The 20,775-nt window shown below is 46.0% G+C and overlaps 1 protein-coding gene across 2 annotated transcripts in view; it reads left to right on the top strand.

Annotated features, from left to right (window-relative positions):
* The first annotated feature begins 5,917 nt into the window (after nucleotides 1-5,917).
* LOC120982828 (gamma-secretase activating protein) overlaps nucleotides 5,918-20,775 on the top strand; it is a 146,109-nt gene continuing 131,251 nt past the window's right edge. For both annotated transcript variants that reach the window (XM_040413013.1, XM_040413021.1), the window contains exon 1: nucleotides 5,918-6,096. In XM_040413013.1, coding sequence (XP_040268947.1) covers nucleotides 6,021-6,096 — 76 coding nt within the window. In that variant the 5' untranslated portion in view covers nucleotides 5,918-6,020. The remainder of the gene's footprint in view (nucleotides 6,097-20,775) is intronic.

Below are 20,775 nucleotides of genomic sequence, written 5' to 3'. Positions count from 1 at the left end.
GGGGACCCGATAACCTGGAACAGGATGGTGATCGGTGGTGTGATAATACACCACCAATCACCATCCTGCGATCCTGAGAGGGGATGGTGACATCACCTCTCAGGGTTGCTTCTGATTGGCTGCAGGGTGGGCGGGAGGTTCAAATTATTGCAGCGCTCCTCTCCTCCTCCTTTCTGTGTCCGGGAGCGAGGAGAGAGGAGCCTGCAATCGGATCTCCAGAGCCAGCACCCCCATCTGTGCCCAGCAAAAGGTTAGGGACAGGTTAGGTTAGGCAGGGATATTCAGGGAAAGTTTAGTGGAAAAAAAAAGTGTTTTTTGTTGCATCACCCTAATCAGGTGTCTGGGGTCCACAGCACAGCACAGCTGTGCAGCTTGCCCCCTGCCCCCACACACACATTTTTTGGGGCGCAAGCAGTTTTTTTTTCTGCGTACGCTGACTGTGGCCGGCACTCTTCGGACGGCTGACCAGCAAGTCTGAATACTTTTTTATTTTTTCACTTTTTTTGGCCTTTTTTTTTCTGTTAGTTTTAGGGCAAAGTCCGCGAACACCCGTGCCCCCCCCCCACACACTAAATAAAGATTTCCACGCACGCACACACACACGCACACACACACTCCCCTATGGCCCACCGGATGTTCTCGGCCGAGGAGGCATACGCCCAGCTTGCCTCCGACTCCGAGAGCCCCAGTGAGGACAAGGATGACCCCACTTTCCTTTTGTCATCCGCGTCCTCCTCATCATCTAGCGATGATGATGAGCCCCCAAGGCGGCGGAGACGCCGCCAGGCGGCCCACACTAGTACGAGAAGCTCTGGGGCTCGTACTAGTTTTCCGGCCCACCAGTTAAGTAGCTGGACTCCGTTCAGTGCAGCCGAGATGAGGACTTTTTGGGGCCTCGTGCTGAACATGGGCCTAGTAAAAAAAAACAGTGTCAGGCATTACTGGAGTGGGGACGTCCTCTACCAGACCCCACTTTACAGTACGGCCATGACACTTACCCGGTTTGAGGCCAACCAGAAATGCGTGCATTATGCAGATAATGCAGTATGTTCCCCCCCCCCCCCCCCCCCCCCCGAGGTAATCCTGCCTATGACCGCCTGTACAAAATCAGGCCTGTCATCGATCACTTTGGGGCCAAATTTTTGGATGCCTATGTACCTGGAAGGGAGGTCGCGGTTGATGAGTCTCTCATTGCTTTCAAGGGGAGACTCATTTTCCACCAGTATGTTCCCTCTAAGCGGGCAAGGTATGGCGTGAAGCTGTACAAACTTTGTGAGAGTACCTCAGGGTACACTTACAAGTTTCGTGTGTACGAGGGGCGAGATTCCCGTATTGAACCCCCAGAATGTCCCCCCACTTTGGGTGTTAGCGGAAAACTTGTGTGGGACCTTTGCACCCACTACTAGATAAGGGTTACCACCTGTACGTGGACAACTTTTATACTAGTATCCCATTGTTCCAGTCCCTCGCCACCAGATCCATGTTCGCTTGTGGGACAGTGCAGAAAAATCAACGTGGCCTCCCTACCCACCTCCTCCAGGTACCTATCTCCAGGGGTGAGACCCGTGCTCTTACCAGTGGAAACCTGTTGCTGGTCAGATTTATGGACAAAAGGGATGTCCTTGTACTGTCCACAATTCACAGTAACTGCATCACCCCTGTCCCTATGCGAGGTACCGCGGCAACGGTCCTGAAGCCCGATTGTATCGTCAACGCCATGCCCAAAACCCGGGCATGGTACAAAAAAGTTGCGGTCTACTTGGTACAGGTTGCCTTGTACAACTCTTTTGTGCTGTCCCGGAGCGCTGGCAACACAGGGAAATTCCTCCAGTTCTATGAGGCAGTCCTCAAGGCCCTGATCTTTTCTGACCGGGAAAGAGCAGGCCGGTGTACCTCGGGAACTGGAGGCACCCGGATCGTCCCTGGCCAACACTTTCCAGGTGTGGTCCCCTATACTTGAAAGAAGGGACGGTCCCAAAAAAAGTGCAGAGTGTGTCACAGGAGGGGGATATGGAAGGACACCACCACTCAGTGTGACACGTGCCCCGATCATCCGGGCCTCTGCATTGATGGTTACTTCAGGGAGTACCACACTTCCATGGAGTACTAAATTTATAATCGCCTTCCCCAATTTTAATTCTATTTAGCCACTGACAATCGCCCAGAAAAAAATTATAATAATTACTATGAACTATAGCTCTCATGACCTAACCCCCCAGATGAACACAGTCAAAAAAAAATTAAAATAAATTTGCACCGTTTTTATTTTATTTTTTTGACTGTGTTCATCTGAGGTGTTACGTCATGTGTTATGTTTATAGAGCAGACTCTTACGGACGCGGCAATACCTAATATGTCTACTTTTTAATATTTATTTAGGTTTTACACTATAATATCCTTTTTTAAACAAAAACAAAACATTTTAGTATCTTCATAGTCTGAGAGTAAATTTTTTTTCTTTTAGTCGATTGTCTTAAGTAGGGGCTCATTTTTTTCGGGATGAGATTTTTTTAGTTTTTAGCCTATTGTCTTAAGTAGGGGCTCATTTTTTGCGGGATGAGAGGACGGTTTTATTGGCACTATTTTGGGGTGCATATCACTTTTTGATCGCTTGCTATTACACTTTTTGTGATGTAAGGTGACCAAAAAATTGCTTTTTTTGTCACCTTACATCACAAAAAGTGTAATAGCAAGCAATCAAAATGTCATATGCACCCCCAAAATACTGCCAATAAAACCGTCCGCAAAAAATGAGTCTCAGACTATGGAGATACAAAAAAGTTTTTTTTTTGTTTAAAAAAGGATATTATAGTGTAAAACCTAAATAAATTTAAAAAAGTAGACATATTAGGTATTGCCGCGTCCGTACGAATCTGCTCTATAAAAATAACACATGACCTAACCCCTCAAATGAACACAGTCAAAAAAATAAATAAAAAAAGTGTGCCAAAACTCTATATTTATTGCCTTGATTCTGTCGTTTTCAGAAACACCCCATATGTGGTCGTAAAATGCTGTATGACCAAACAGCCGGGCGCAGAAGGAAAGGAGCGCCATATAGTTTTTGGAAGGCAGATTTTGCTGGACTGTTTTTTTTTTACACCATGTCCCATTTGAAGCCCCCCTGATGCACCCCTAGAGTAGAAACTCCATAAAAGTGACCCCATCTAAGAAACTACACCCCTCAAGGTATTCAAAACTGATTTTACAAACTTTTTTTTAACCCTTTAGGTGTTCCACAAGAGTTATTGGCAAATGAAGATGAAATTTCAGAATTTCAATTTTTTGTAACCTTGCCTCACAAAAATGTAATATAGAGCAACCAAAAATCATATGTACACTAAAAATAGTCCCAACAAAACTGCCACCTTATCCCGTAGTTTCCAAAATGAGGTCACTTTTTTGGAGTTTCTACTCTAGGGGTGCATCAGGGGGGCTTCAAATGGGACATGGTGTAAATAAACCAGTCCAGCAAAATCTGCCTTCCAGAAACCATTTGGTGTTCCTTTCCTTCTGCGCCCTGCTGTGTGCCCGTACAGTAGTTTACAACCACATATGGGGTGTTTCTATAAACTACAGAATCAGGGCAATAAATATTGAGTTTTGTTTGGCTGTTAACGCTTGCTTTGTTACTGGAAAAAAATGGATTAAAATGGAAAATTTGCCCAAAAATTTTAATGCTGAAATTTTATCTCCATTTGCCAGTAACTCTTGTGGAACACATAAAGGGTTAACAAAGTTTGTAAAATCAGTTTTGTATACCTTAAGGGGTGTAGTTTCCAAAATTGGGTCACTTTTGTGGAGTTTCTACTCTAGGGGTGCATCAGGGGGGCTTCAATTGGGACATGGTGTAAATAAACCAGTCCAGCAAAATCTGCTTTCCAGAAACCATATGATGTTCCTTTCCTTCTGCGCCCTGCCGTGTGCCCGTACAGTAGTTTACGACCCCATATGGGGTGTTTCTATAAAGTACAGAATCAGTTAAATAAATATTGAGTTTTGCTTGGCTGTTAACCCTTGCTTTGTTACTGAAAAAATTGATTAAAATGGAAAATTTGCCCAAAAATTTAAATTCTGAAATGTAATCTCCATTTGCCAATAACTCTTGTGGAACACCTAAAGGGTTAACAAAGTTTTTTAAATCAGTTTTGAATACCTTGAGGGGTGTAGTTATCAAAATTGGGTCACTTTTGTGGAGTTTCTACTCTAGGGGCAGTGGCGTACCGCCAATATAGGCAGACCACGCCTTTGCTATGGGGCCCGTGGCACAGGGGGGCCCGGAGTGCAGGGAAGGCCCCGCCCCCTCTGTTTGTTCTGCAGTCTGAACACTTAGTTAATTAGTTAATATGCGGCGCAGCGGCACTTGTATGTTCTACCGAACCACACCCCCCCTGTCTGAGCCACTGGCCAATCACTGACCTGAAGGAGCGAGACTCCGGGCTGCATTTCACACTGGCCAATCAGCGCAAAGAGGCTGCTGCTGATTGGCCAATGTATTGCTGGCACAGGCAGCCATACATAGAGTCCAGTGAGGCAATGCGGCGTATGATCCTCTGGAGTCCCTACGCGCCGCTCACATGTGCTGCCCGCCTGAAGTTATCAGCCACTGTCAGTGCAGTGGCAGACACCCCCCTCCCTTCCTGGACTGAAGGACCGCTCCTGACCGGACTGCTTTAACTCTTTATTCTCTGGGGCTGTGTGTAAGCTCGTACTCCCTGTGGCCTGCGTGCTGAACGTGGGGCACAGGGATGGGCCAAGGGTTGGCTAGTGGGCGGAGTTAGGGGGCCCAATTCAGATTCTTGCTATGGGGCCTAATGATTTCTATGTACGTTCCTGTCTAGGGGTGCATCAGAGGGGCTTCAAATGGGACATGGTGTAAATAAACCAGTCCAGCAAAATCTGCCTTCCAGAAACCATTTGGTGTTCCTTTCCTTCTGCGCCCTGCCGTGTGCCCGTACAGTAGTTTACGACCCCATATGGGGTGTTTCTATAAACTACAGAATCAGGGCAATAAATATTGAGTTTTGTTTGGCTGTTAACGCTTGCTTTGTTACTGGAAAAATGGATTAAAATGGAAAATTTGCCAAAAAATAGAAATTTTTACATTTCATCTCCCATTTGCCAATAACTCTTGTGGAACACCTAAAGGGTTAACAAAGTTTGAATACCTTGAGGGGTGTAGTTTCTAGAATGGGGTCATTTTTGGGTGGTTTCTATTATGTAAGCCTCGCAAAGTGACTTCAGACCTGAACTGGTCCTGAAAAAGTGGGTTTTGGAATATTTCTGAAAACTTTCAAGATTTGCTTCTAAAATTTTAAGCCTTGTAACGTCCCCAGGAAATAAAATATCAGTCCCAAAATGATCCAAACATGAAGTAGACACTATTTTTGGAGGTATTACTATGTATTATAGAAATAGAGAAATTGAAACTTGGAAATGTGCAAATTTTTTTAAAAACTTTGGTATTTTTTATAAATAAAAATGAATTTTTTTGACTCCATTTTACCAGTGTCATGAAGTACAATATGTGACTAAAATACAATCTCAGAACGGCCTGGATAAGTCAAAGCGTTTTAAAGTTATCAGCACTTAAAGTGACACTGGTCAGATTTGCCAAAAATGAGCCAGGTCCTTAAGGGGTTAAGTCCCATCATAGTTCCAGACCTGACCACCAGGGGGCTGAGAGGTCCGTACCCTGCATGCAGTACCATTTGCTTAGGCTCAGTCTGCTCCTTTCAGCAAACCTTCCTGTCATTAGCAGACGCTGACGGACGTCTGTACAACCAATAGCATCGAGAGCTGCCTTTCCGGTGTTCTGTGATTTGTCAGCAGGCATGTAAGGGACGGGGCTAAAGTTTTGTTGTGGGTGAGGCGTGGAGGAAGTGTGCGCTGGGGTTCGGGGCGCGGTGCGCGACATTTACAGGTTGTGCTCATTAGGAGGCGCTCGTGTTGTCTCTACATGAAGGGCGCCTAATGGTGGCCATAGCTGCATAGGGACGTTACATAAAGCCGGTGCGGAGATGCTGCTGGATTTTCAGGTCACTTTTAACCTGCATAGAGATGTCTTGCCTTGGGTTTCCACTCAAGGAAGTCCAGGTAATTTCCGTCTTTTAGTTCCATTTCTGTTGTGCTCGTGTCTGTGAGGTGTTGTGATGCTGTTTGTAGCAGAGCTGTGCTTGTCTGCTGGGACCCCCACTAGGAGGCTGCTGATACTCCCCATTGCAGTGGATGTGGTCATCATTATACCCAGATGGACTGAAAAGCACAAAAAAGGTATATTTTATGGTCTACAAAGGAGATGAATGCCCATGGCTCCAGATTAGTGTTGAGCGAACTTGCATTTTGCAAGTTCGACTTTCGGGTTATCTAAGAATTACGTTATGGATTCCACTACCACGGACCATAATGGAATTCTATGGCGGCATGCACCACGGAAGCCTAAAAGAGGCCATAGACTTTATTATGACGGAATGCCTCTTATAGGCTTCCGTGGTGCATACCGCCATAGAATTCCGTTATAATCCGCGGTAGTGGAATCCATAACGGGATTCTTAGATATCCTGAACTTTGTACGCCAAACTTACAAATCATAAGTTCGCTCAACACTAATCCAGATTGATGGGTATAGCCTTACACAATAGTGCATGGATAAGCAGAAGGAAAAACTCCTTTCACCATGAAAGCTGTGTTAAAGGGTTGACGGGCAAATATTTCTTTAAAAAGCTCAGAATTATTTATTAAAAAAGTAATCTGTCGGTAATTTCCCTGATGCTTTCGGGTGCCCTATAGGTCTCTGTACTCCCTGGTCCCACTAGGCACATGAATGTGAACCGCTGGCCACAGCAGCAGTGATTTCTACCGGACAGACGTCCCCTTTAGGGTAGATTCACACATGGGTTTTTAGAAATGTTTTTCGGCACTTTTTGCATTTATTTTTTTTATTTTTTTTGGTGCAAGTTTTGCTGAAAAAATGCCAGCTCCAGATTTTAGCTGAGAGTCTATGGGGAATATGGAATTCAGGGCACACATGCGTCCCTGGCTTAAAAAAAATAAAAAAAACAAAAACTAGAACTTTTTTCAGGTATTTTTCCATCTATTTTGTTATATAGAACAAAAAAAAAAAAAACTGTAAAAAAACTGCCTTTCACTTATTTGTTTAAGGGTCCATTCACATGTCCGCAAATGTTTTGCAGTATGCAAATTGTGGATCTGCAGAACACGGACATCGGCCATGTGTGTTTCGCATTTTGCGGACCACACGTGGCCGGCACTGATAGAAATGCCTATTCTTGTCCGTGGCTGCGGACAGGAATAGGACATGCTCTATCTTTTTTTTGCGGGGCTGCGGAACGGAACTACGGATGCGGACAGCACACGGTGTACTGTCAACTTCTTTTGCAGCCCCATTGAAATCAAGGGTCCGCACCCGTTCAGTAAAATTGCTGAACGGTTGTGGACCCATTCATATGGACATGTAATTGGACCCTTAAGGGGTCATCCTATGACCTCTTATCCCCTATCCAGAGGATAAGTGTCTAATCGGTGGGGGTCTGACTGCTAGGGCCCCTGTGTGACTGGAGCTACTGACCTGCATGTGTGTCTGACACTCCGCTGTGCTCGGCTATCTCCAGCAGTCCCATAGACCTGAATGGAGTGGTGGACATGCGTGTGTGTCTGCCGCTCCATTCAAATGCTAGAACATGGACCCCTATATTAGTTTTTCTCCCAATTCTCTCTGACTCGTCCATGATTGGCTTGGTAAAGTATGTATGTTCTTATAACTTTGAGTGGGAAATAAGGAAAAGCCAGGCACGTCCTGAGCCTCCAGAGGGAATCAAGGATCAGACGTGCTAAAATAATAACCTGTCCCCCAGAACAGACTTCTGAGTGGCCACTACATGGTTATGGTGATCCCGGCTGGCTGGGCTGTGTAGTTGTCAATACAAAATATTTGACCCTGACATATGTGAAGGCACTTAAAGGGTTTCTGCCACCAGATTTAACCCTATTAAGCTAGCTGACATTACCGATGTGCTAATGTCAGCTGAACCTAACTAGCCTATTCCTACTTATATCTATGCCCCCGTTACTCCCAGAATATAACTTTTATAATATGCTAATTGCCTCTAGGAGCAGGGGGGGGCGTTGTTCCTGCTCCTAGAGGCTCAGTTCTCCCACCTTTGTCGCCTCCCTCCAAGTCCTCATTGACAGGGCCAGGCAGCGCTCGCATCTGTCTGCCGGCCCTGTGCTCTGGTGAAATCTCACGCGGTTCAGCATTCGGTGCAGGCGTGGTGAGGGAAAGACGCTCGCAGGCTGCCAGCTTCCTCACCGCGCTAGATTTCTGGCGTAACAGGGGCAAAGATAAAAGTAGGAATAGGCTAGTTAGGTTTAGCTGACATAAGCACATCGGTAATGTCAGCTAGCTTAATAGGGTTAATTCTGGTGACAGAAACCCTTTAATTCATAATTTGCCTATAGTCCTAAGACTGTTTTTGCCTTATCTTGACATATGCCTTTCACTCCCATAAAACTTAAAGGAAACCTGTCATCTGGATTTTGTGTATAGAGCTGAGGACATGGGTTGCTAGATGGCCGCTAGCACATCCGCAATACCCAGTCCCCATAGCTCTGTGTGCTTTTATTGTGTAAAAAACGATTTGATACATATGCAAATTAACCTGAGATGAGTCCTGTCCCTGACTCATCTCCAGGACAGGACTCATCTCACTTACAGGACTCATCTCAGGTTAATTTGCATATGTATCAAATCGTTTTTTACACAATAAAAGCACACAGAGCTATGGGGACTGGGTATTGCGGATGTGCTAGCGGCCATCTAGCAACCCATGTCCTCAGCTCTATACACAAAATCCAGGTGACAGGTTCCCTTTAACTTTTATTACAGCTGAATCATTATTACTGACCATTAAATCTACCCATTTAAAAACTATCAGTTGTGTTGCCTATTTTTTATTAATGGATCAACTTATACTCAGTTCACTATCTGGACTGTAATTCAATAAGGGGCTGGAAGCTGCGCGCTGGCTCCAGACTCCCCCCTATGCTGAATACACTTCTGTTTAGGCTAATACACTTGTTAGGGTCCATTCACACGTCCGCAAAATGGGTCCGCATCCGTTCCGCAATTTTACGGAACGGGTGCGGACCCATTCATTCTCTATGGGGACGGAATGGATGCGGACAGCACACAGTGTGCTGTCCACATCCGCATTTGCGGTGCGCGGCCCCGATCTTTGGGTCCGCAGCTCCGCAAAAAGATAGAGCATGTCCTATTGTCCGCAGCTTGCGGACAAGAATAGGCATTTCTATGGGGGTGACGGGTTGGTGTGTTGCGGACCCGTAACACACCACGGACGTGTGAATGCAGCCTTAGGCTGTTAGGCAGTCTACAGTCCGATCCCCTGAAGACGCCAGGTTAGCTGGCGAAACATGTTGGGGGACAGTCATTGAGGGTGTTTTTCGCCTATTAATATCAAGTGTGTTCAGCATAATAATGGAGTGTATTTGGCATCAAGTGTATTCATACAACATACTAAATCATCAATAATGATGAAACGAATGTGTGACAATATATAAGAAAACCAAATAGACAAAGGGACACACATAAGAGAATCTCAAATTTTTATTAAGTAATTGACATTACAGAAGTCATAAAAATAATAAGATTAGCAGTAGTAATGCAGACAAGCGCTACGACAAGCAGCTCATTTGCCGAATAGAGGGTGCACCCGATCCTAATATAGGGGGAACATAAATGCCGCAAAAGCAGGCAATATTGGAGCAGTCCCCACTTAACTATAAAAAATCCCTGTTAGGCTACTTTCACACTAGCGTTCAGAGCGGGTCCGTCTGATGTTTCATCAGACGGATCCGCTCCTATAATGAAGACGTTTGCATCCGTTCAGAACGGATCCGTCTGCATTATAGTTTAGAAAAAATTCTAAATGTGAAAGTAGTTCAGACGGATTCGTCCAGACTTTACATTGAAAGTCAATGGGGACGGATCCGTTTGAAGATTGAGCCATATAGTGTCATCTTCAAACGGATCCGTCCCCATTGACTTACATTGTAAGTCTGGACGGATCCGCTTGCCTCCGCACGGCCAGGCGGACACCCGAACGCTCAGGTGTCCGCCTGCTGAGCGGAGCGGAGGCTGAACGCCGCCAGACTGATGCATTCTGAGCGGATCCGCGTCCACTCAGAATGCATTAGGGCAGTACGGATGCGTTCGGGGCCTCTTGTGAGCCCCTTCAAACGGAGCTCACAAGCGGAGCCCCGAACGCTAGTGTGAAAGTAGCCTTAGATGTATAAGACTACACTGATATGAGCAGTAATGAGGGCCAGCTAAAAAGCACCTCCAACAGAAAGCCCATAGGCAGTATAACAACAACCATTAGTAGTAATAACAAGCATGTAAAAACAGCAACATGTTACCTAAAATAAATGGGATCACAAGAGGATCAGGCCCTGGATCGACAAAGAGCGCACCCTGGCGTACGTTTCGCTCCGCTTCTTCAAGGGGTGTATATAGTTGTACCCATTAACCATCTAATATACAACTATATACGCCCCTTGAAGAAGCGGAGCGAAACGTACGCCAGGGTGCGCTCTTTGTCGATCCAGGGCCTGATCCTCTTGTGATCCCATTTATTTTAGGTAATATGTTGCTGTTTTTACATGCTTGTTATTACTACTAATGGTTGTTGTTATACTGCCTATGGGCTTTCTGTTGGAGGTGCTTTTTAGCTGGCCCTCATTACTGCTCATATCAGTGTAGTCTTAACTATAAAACATCCCTGTTAGATGTATAAGTGGGGACTGCTCCAATATTGCCTGTTTTTGCGGCATTTATGTTCCCCCTATATTAGGATCGGGTACACCCTCTATTCGGCAAATGAGCTGCTTGTCGTAGCGCTTGTCTGCATTACTACTGCTAATCTTATTATTATTTTTATGTCTAAAAATTTGAGATTTTCTTATGTGTCTCCCTTTGTCTATTTGGTTTTCTTATATATTGTCACACATTCGTTTCATCATTATTGATGATTTAGTATGTTGTATGAATACACTTGATGCCAAATACACTCCATTATTATGCTGAACACACTTGATATTAACCACTTCAGCCCCCAGTGCTTAACCACCTCAGGACCGCCGTACGCAGGATTGCGTCTTTGCGGCGGTCCTGTTGTTCTGGGTGGACGCGCCGGTGCGTCCTCTCGCGAGACGCGAGATTTCGTGCATTGCCGGCCCGCGCATGCGCATCGCGGGCCGGCAAAAGTTAAAGAAGTATTTCGTCACCAGCCTGCCAGCAACGATCATTGGCTGGCAGGCTGGCGATTTTCAAAAAATCGAATCAGAAGCCAGATAACAGATCATATTAGTAAATATGATCTGTTATATGGCTTGTCTGCTCCTGTGCTGGTCCTTTTCGTCGGTTGGATCCAGCAGAGGAGCAGACTTCACAGTGAGTAGCACCAACACCACACTTTAGCCCCAGATCACCCCCCTGCACCCCAATTAACCCTTTGATCACCCCTTTGATCGCCCCTGTCAATCACTATTGAAAGGAAAAAAAGTGATCAGTGTAAACTGTCACTTTTTTTTTTTCACTAGTATTGGCTGTTAGGTTTTAGGGATAGTTTAGGCCCCTTGGTTAGGTAGTTAGCGTCAGTTAGCGCCCAGCCCACCGCACCGCAGTCACTTTTATTCGCTGATTAGCGTATCGCTAATCAGCATTTGTACTTTTATAGTATCTGTAAGTGATCAAAACTGATCACGGTCAGATCTATAATAGTATTAGTGTCACTTTAGTTCGCCCTCCACCCAAAACGCAGTGTTTGCCCGATCAGGCCTGATCGGTCGCCCACACGTGCGTTCACCCACGCCCGCCCCACCGCAGTGACAAAAAAAATTTTGTTTTTTGATCACTGCACATTCACTTTACAAGCACTGCGGCGATAAAAAAAATCAGTTTTGATATTTTTTATCAACCGCAGCAGCCTCCGGTACTTCGCTAGCCTCCCCTTTGTAAGACAGGTTTGCTTTTTTTCTTGGGTAGTCTCAGGGAATACCCCTAAATTTAGTAGTCCAAATGTCAAACAGGGGGTATTCTTCTGAAGAGGCCTACAGGATTCTGACCCAGTCGGATGAGGAGTGGGAACCCTCATCTGATGAATCTAGCGGGTCAGAATATGAACCTGTGGAAAGCAGTGGCTCTCTGACCCAAAGTTCGGACGAGGAGGTGGAGGTCCCTGGCAGCACCAGGCGTACCCGGCCCCGTGTCGCTAGACCACAGGTTACGCAGGATCCGTTTCAAGAGCAGCAGAGTGGGGCTGTCGCTGCCGGATCACGTGGTGAGGCATACACCAGCAGCGCAGCCCTTCCTGGACCTAGTACCAGCACTGCCGTACAACATGGTGACGTGGCGAGCACCAGAAGGGCAGTTGAAGCTGGTACGGTGGCACGTGCACTAGTTACCCCGTCGCAGCCACCGCGCAGACAGGCCCGTAGAGCCCCTAGAATCCCTGAGGTGCTGGCAAACCCTGATTGGCAGTCACCAACTTCAGCCGCACCTGTAGTTCCCCCTTTCACCGCCCAGTCTGGAGTTCGGGTTGAGACGGCTCAAATCGGTTCGGCCCTGGGATTTTTTGAGCTGTTCTTGACTGCGGAGCTCTTGGACTTAGTCGTGGCAGAAACAAATCGGTATGCCACACAATTTATATCCGCCAACCCGGGAAGCTCTTATGCCCAGTCTTTCCGGTGGAAACCAGTCCAAGTTTCCGAAATTAAAATTTTTTTGGGCCTTCTCCTCAACATGGGTCTAACTAAAAAGCATGAATTGCGGTCATATTGGTCCACGAACCCAATTCATCACATGCCCATGTTCTCTGCTGCTATGTCCAGGACACGATTTGAGACCATCCTACGTTTTCTGCATTTTAGCGACAACACCACCTCCCGTCCCAGAGGCCACCCAGCTTTTGACCGGCTCCACAAAATTCGGCCCCTCATAGACCATTTCAACCAGAAATTTGCAGATTTGTATACCCCTGAGCAAAACATCTGCGTAGACGAGTCCCTAATACATTTTACCGGGCGCCTTGGCTTCAAACAATACATCCCAAGCAAGCGTGCCCGGTATGGGGTCAAATTGTATAAGCTCTGTGAAAGGGCCACAGGCTATACCCACAAATTTCGGATCTATGAGGGAAAAGATCAGACCCTGGAGCCGGTCGGTTGCCCTGACTACCTGGGGAGCAGTGGGAAGACAGTCTGGGACTTGGTGTCACCCTTATTCGGCAAGGGGTACCATCTTTATGTGGACAATTTCTACACAAGTGTGGCCCTCTTTAGGCATTTGTTTCTAGAACGGATTTGCGCCTGTGGCACCGCGCGAACTAGTCGCGTGGGCTTCCCCCAACGGCTTGTAACCACCCGTCTTGCAAGGGGGGAGAGGGCTGCCTTGTGTAACGAAGAACTGCTCGCGGTGAAATGGAGAGACAAGCGTGACGTTTACATGCTCTCCTCCATTCACGCAGACACGACAATCCAAATTGAAAGGGCAACCCGTGTCATTGAAAAGCCCCTCTCAGTCCACGACTATAATGCGCTCATGGGAGGGGTGGACTTCAATGACCAGATGTTGGCTCCCTATTTAGTTTCCCGCAGAACCAGACGCTGGTATAAGAAGGTGTCTGTATATTTAATTCAATTGGCGCTGTACAATAGTTTTGTTCTCTACAGTAAGGCTGGGAGAACACGATCTTTCCTCAAATTCCAGGAAGAGATCATCGAGAACCTCCTTTACCCAGGAGGTTCCGTGGCCCCATCCACCAGTGTAGTTAGCCGTCTACACGAGCGACATTTCCCCAGTGTCGTTGCTGGTACCTCAACCCAACCGCCACCCCGAAAAAAATGTCGTGTCTGTAGCAGGAGTGGAATAAGGCGTGACACCCGCTATTTCTGTCCTGACTGTCCTGACCACCCTGCCCTATGCTTTGGTGAGTGTTTCCGGAAGTACCACACACAGGTACACCTAGCATAGGGATTGCATCTCACAGGACAGGCACACAGGGCTATTAGGGCCCTTTTACTCACAGCTGCTGCAAACCTCTCCTTTCACCTGGGATAAAGTGCATAATGTACTTCGCCACATCTTTGGGCAATTTGCGCTTTGCACATTGTCCCATGGGGAAGGAGAGGTTTGTTCTATAAAGGTAAAAAAAACTAAACAAAAAAAAAATTACCGGTAAGTAAAAAAGTTAAACGTTCAGTTAAAAAAGTTAAAAAAAAGTTTCTATGTTCTGTTCAACAGTTAATAAATTTATTGCGTTGCGGCCTGGTTTTTTCTTTTTTGTTTTGTTTTTTTTACCTTTCAGGTGGACCAACCGATCGACTAGCTGCAGCACTGATGTGCATTCTGACAGAAGCATTGCGCTGCTGTCAGATTACACGCAAGTCGGTGTATGCGGCGCTGCAAGACGAGATTTCTCCTCTGCAGTAAAAGATATGTTTGCCGAGGCATATGAGCTGAGGAGGTGGCGGTGTTCATATACTTTGGCAAACACTTTGTATATATAAAAAAAAAAATCCCGGCAATGATTTATTCATCCACATCGATTGATGTGAATGGAGAAATCTGGTTTGCCAGGGCATACGAGCTGAAGTGGGTATGGATGTTGGGCGGAGCTCCTATGTCCTGGCAGACGCCTTTCCCCTCCTTTTTTTTTTTTTGGCAGAGATTTTTTCATCCACATTGATCGATGCGAATGAAGAAATCTGTGCCGTTCATTTTTTTCTTTCAGCCCAGAGGCTGAACGGAAAAAAAAAATCTCATTACCCGTATGCTCAATATAAGGAGAATAGCAGAAACTCCTAATGCTGGGCATACATGTAATGATTGTGGAGACCCTCAAATGCCAGGGCAGTACAAACACCCCACAAATAACACCATTTTGGAAAGAAGACACCCCAAGGTATTCGCTGAGGGGCATATTGAGTCCATGAAAGATTGAAATTTTTGTCCCAAGTTAGCGGAAAGGGAGACTTTGTGAGAACAAAATCAAAAAAATCAATTTCCGCTAACTTGTGCCAAAATTATTTTTTTTCTATGAACTCGCCATGCCCCTCATTGAATACCTTGGGGTGTCTTCTTTCCAAAATGGGGTCACATGTGGGGTATTTATACTGCCCTGGCATTTTAGGGGCCCCAAAGCGTGAGAAGAAGTCTGGTATCCAAATGTCTAAAAATGCCCTCCTAAAAGGAATTTGGGCCCCTTTGCCCACCTAGGCTGCAAAAAAGTGTCACACATGTGGTATCTCCGTATTCAGCAGAAGTTGGGGAATATGTTTTGGGGTGTCATTTTACATATACCCATGCTGGGTGAGATAAATATCTTGGTCAAATGCCAACTTTGTATAAAAAAAATGGGAAAAGTTGTCTTTTGCCAAGATATTTATCTCACCCAGCATGGGTATATGTAAAATGACACCCCAAAACACATTCCCCACCTTCTCCTGAGTACGGAGATACCAGATGTGTGACACTTTTTTGCAGCCTAGGTGGGCAAAGGGGCCCATATTCCAAAGAGCACCTTTCGGATTTGACAGGTAATTTTTTTTCAGAATTTGATTTCAAACTCCTTACCACACATTTGGGCCCCTAGAATGCCAGGGCAGTATAACTACCCCACAAGTGACCCCATTTTGGAAAGAAGACACCCAAAGGTATTCCGTGAGGGGCATGGCGAGTTCCTAGAATTTTTTATTTTTTGTCACAAGTTAGTGGAAAATGATGATTTTTTTTTTTTTTTTTTTTCATACAAAGTCTCATATTCCACTAACTTGTGACAAAAAATAAAAACTTCCATGAACTCACTATGCCCATCAGCGAATACCTTGGGGTCTCTTCTTTCCAAAATGGGGTCACTTGTGAGGTAGTTATACTGCCCTGGCATTCTAGGGGCCCAAATGTGTGGTAAGGAGTTTGAAATCAAATTCAGTAAAAAATGACCTATGAAATCCAAAAGGTGCTCTTTGGAATGTGGGCCCCTTTGCCCACCTAGGCTGCAAAAAAGTGTCACACATCTGGTATCCCCGTACTCAGGAGAAGTTGAGGAATGTGTTTTGGGGTGTCTTTTTACATATACCCATGCTGGGTGAGATAAATATCTTGGTCAAATGCCAACTTTGTATAAAAAAAAATGGGAAAAGTTGTCTTTTGCCAAGATATTTCTCTCACCCAGCATGGGTATATGTAAAATGACACCCCAAAACACATTCCCCACCTTCTCCTGAGTACGGAGATACCAGATGTGTGACACTTTTTTGCAGCCTAGGTGGGCAAAGGGGCCCATATTCCAAAGAGCACCTTTCGGATTTCACAGGTCATTTACCTACTTACCACACATTAGGGCCCCTGGAAAATGCCAGGGCAGTATAACTACCCCACAAGTGACCCCATTTTGGAAAGAAGAGACCCCAAGGTATTCGCTGATGGGCATAGTGAGTTCATAGAAATTTTTATTTTTTGTCACAAGTTAGTGGAATATGAGACTTTGTATGAAAAAAATAAAAAAAAAATCATCATTTTCCACTAACTTGTGACAAAAAATAAAAAATTCTAGGAACTTGCCATGCCCCTCACGGAATACCTTGGGGTGTCTTCTTTCCAAAATGGGGTCACTTGTGGGGTAGTTATACTGCCCTGGCATTTTCCAGGGGCCCTAATGTGTGGTAAGTAGGTAAATGACCTGTGAAATCCGAAAGGTGCTCTTTGGAATGTGGGCCCCCTTGCCCGCCTAGGCTGCAAAAAAAAAGTGTCACACATCTGGTATCTCCGTACTCAGGAGAAGGTGGGGAATGTGTTTTGGGGTGTCATTTTACATATACCCATGCTGGGTGAGAGAAATATCTTGGCAAAAGACAACTTTTCCCATTTTTTTTATACAAAGTTGGCATTTGACCAAGATATTTATCTCACCCAGCATGGGTATATGTAAAATGACACCCCAAAACATATTCCCCAACTTCTGCTGAATACGGAGATACCACATGTGTGACACTTTTTTGCAGCCTAGGTGGGCAAAGGTGCCCAAATTCCTTTTAGGAGGGCATTTTTAGACATTTGGATACCAGACTTCTTCTCACGCTTTGGGGCCCCTAAAATGCCAGGGCAGTATAAATACCCCACATGTGACCCCATTTTGGAAAGAAGACACCCCAAGGTATTCAATGAGGGGCATGGCGAGTTCATTGAAAAAAAATTTTTTGGCACAAGTTAGCGGAAATAGATTTTTTTGATTTTGTTCTCACAAAGTCTCCCTTTCCGCTAACTTGGGACAAAAATTTCAATCTTTCATGGACTCAATATGCCCCTCAGCGAATACCTTGGGGTGTCTTCTTTCCAAAATGGTGTTATTTGTGGGGTGTTTGTACTGCCCTGGCATTTGAGGGTCTCCGCAATCATTACATGTATGCCCAGCATTAGGAGTTTCTGCTATTCTCCTTATATTGAGCATACGGGTAATGAGATTTTTTTTTTCCGTTCAGCCTCTGGGCTGAAAGAAAAAAATGAACGGCACAGATTTCTTCATTCGCATCGATCAATGTGGATGAAAAAATCTCTGCCAAAAAAAGAAAAAGGAGGGGAAAGGCGTCTGCCAGGACATAGGAGCTCCGCCCAACATCCATACCCACTTCAGCTCGTATGCCCTGGCAAACCAGATTTCTCCATTCACATCAATCGATGTGGATGAATAAATCATTGCCGGGATTTTTTTTTTTATATATACAAAGTGTTTGCCAAAGTATATGAACACCGCCACCTCCTCAGCTCATATGCCTCGGCAAACGTATCTTTTACTGCAGAGGAGAAATCTCGTCTTGCAGCGCCGCATACACCGACTTGCGTGTAATCTGACAGCAGCGCAATGCTTCTGTCCGAATGCACATCAGTGCTGCAGCTAGTCGATCGGTTGGTCCACCTGAAAGGTAAAAAAAACAAAACAAAAAAGAAAAAACCAGGCCGCAAAGCAATAACTTTATTAACTGTTGAACAGAACATAGAAACTTTTTTTAAACTTTTTTAACTGAACATTTAACTTTTTTACTTACCGGTATTTTTTTTTTTGTTTAGTTTTTTTTACCTTTTATAGAACAAACCTCTCCTTCCCCATGGGACATTGTGCAAAGCGCAAATCGCCCAAAGATGTGGCGAAGTACGTTATGCACTTTATCCCAGGTGAAAGGAGAGGTTTGCAGCAGCTGTGAGTGAATGGGCCCTAATAGCCCTGTGTGCCTGTCCTGGTGAGATGTGATCCCTATGCTAGGTGTACCTGTGTGTGGTACTTCCGGAAACACTCTCCATAGCATAGGGCAGGGTGGTCAGCACAGTCAGGACAGAAATAGCGGGTGTCACGCCTTATTCCACTCCTGCTACAGACACGACATCTTTTTCGGGGTGACGGTTGGGTTGAGGTACCAGGAACGACACTGGGGAAATGTCGCTCGTGTAGACGGCTAACTACACTGGTGGATGGGGCCACGGAACCTCCTGGGTAAAGGAGGTTCTCGATGATCTCTTCCTGGAATTTTAGGAAGGATCCTGTTCTCCCAGCCTTACTGTAGAGAACAAAACTATTGTAGAGCGCCAATTGAATTAAATATACAGACACCTTCTTATACCAGCGTCTGGTTCTGCGGGAAACTAAATACGGAGACAACATCTGGTCATTGAAGTCCACCCCTCCCATGAGCGCATTATAGTCGTGGACACAGAGGGGCTTTTCAATGACACGGGTTGCTCGCTCAATTTGGATTGTCGTGTCTGCGTGAATGGAGGAGAGCATGTAAACGTCACGCTTGTCTCTCCATTTCACCGCGAGCAGTTCTTCGTTACACAAGGCAGCCCTCTGCCCCCTTGCAAGACGGGTGGTTACAAGCCGTTGGGGGAAGCCCACGCGACTAGTTCGCGCGGTGCCACAGGCGCAAATCCGTTCTAGAAACAAATGCCTAAAGAGGGCCACACTTGTGTAGAAATTGTCCACATAAAGATGGTACCCCTTGCCGAATAAGGGTGACACCAAGTCCCAGACTGTCTTCCCACTGATCCCCAGGTAGTCAGGGCAACCGACCGGCTCCAGGGTCTGATCTTTTCCCTCATAGATCCGAAATTTGTGGGTATAGCCTGTGGCCCTTTCACAGAGCTTATACAATTTGACCCCATACCGGGCACGCTTGCTTGGGATGTATTGTTTGAAGCCAAGGCGCCCGGTAAAATGTATTAGGGACTCGTCTACGCAGATGTTTTGCTCAGGGGTATACAAATCTGCAAATTTCAGGTTGAAATGGTCTATGAGGGGCCGAATTTTGTGGAGCCGGTCAAAAGCAGGGTGGCCTCTGGGACGGGAGGTGGTATTGTCGCTAAAATGCAGAAAACGTAGGATGGTCTCAAATCGTGTCCTGGACAGCAGCAAAGAACATGGGCATGTGATGAATTGGGTGCGTTGACCAATATGACCGCAATTCATGCTTTTTTGTCAGGCCCATGTTGAGGAGAAGGCCCAAAAAAATTTTAAGTTCGGAAACTTGGACTGGTTTCCACCGGAAAGGCTGGGCATAATAGCTTCCCGGGTTAGCGGTTATAAATTGTGTGGCATACTGGTTGGTCTCTGCCACGACTAAGTCCAAGAGCTCCGCAGTCAAGAACAGCTCAAAAAATCCCAGGGCCGAACCGATTTGAGCCGTCTCAACCCGAACTCCAGACTGGGCGGTGAAAGGGGGAACTACTGGTGCGGCTGAAGTTGGTGACTGCCAATCAGGATTTGCCAGCACCTCAGGGACTCTAGGGGCTCTACGGGCCTGTCTTTGCGGTGGCTGCGACGGGGTAACTATTGCACGTGCCACCGTACCAGCTTCAACTGCCCTTCTGGTGCTCGCTACTTCACCATGTTGTACGGCAGTGCTGGTACTAGGTCCAGGAAGGGCTGCGCTGCTGGTGTATGCCTCACCACGTGATCCGGCAGCGACAGCCCCACTCTGCTGCTCTTGAAGCGGATCCTGCGTAACCTGTGGTCTAGCGACATGGGGCCGGGTACGCCTGGTGCTGCCAGGGACCTCCACCTCCTCGTCCGAACTTTGGGTCAGAGAGCCACTGCTTTCCACAGGTTCATATTCTGACCCGCTAGATTCGTCAGATGAGGGTTCCCACTCCTCATCCGACTGGGTCAGAATCCTGTAGGCCTCTTCAGAAGAATACCCCCTGTTTGACATTTTGGACTACTAAATTTAGGGGTATTCCCTGAGACTACCCAAGAAAAAAAGCAAACCTGTCTTACAAAGGGGAGGCTAGCGAAGTACCGGAGGCTGCTGCGGTTGATAAAAAATATCAAAACTGATTTTTTTATCGCCGCAGTGCGTGTAAAATGAATGTGCAGTGATCAAAAAATATATATTTTTTGTCACTGCGGTGGGGCGGGCGTGGGTGAACGCACGTGTGGGCGACCGATCAGGCCTGATCGGGCAAACACTGCGTTTTGGGTGGAGGGCGAGCTAAGGTGACACTAATACTATTATAGATCTGACCGTGATCAGTTTTGATCACTTACAGATACTATAAAAGTACAAATGCTGATTAGCGATACGCTAAACAGCGAATAAAAGTGACTGCGGTGCGGTGGGGTGGGCGCTAACTGACGCTAACTACCTAACCAAGGGGCCTAAACTATCCCTAAAACCTAACAGCCAATACCA

Source organism: Bufo bufo, chromosome 1, assembly GCF_905171765.1.
Source record: "Bufo bufo chromosome 1, aBufBuf1.1, whole genome shotgun sequence".
Classification (NCBI taxonomy): Eukaryota; Metazoa; Chordata; class Amphibia; order Anura; family Bufonidae; genus Bufo; species Bufo bufo.
This window is presented reverse-complemented; position numbering and strand designations above follow the sequence as displayed.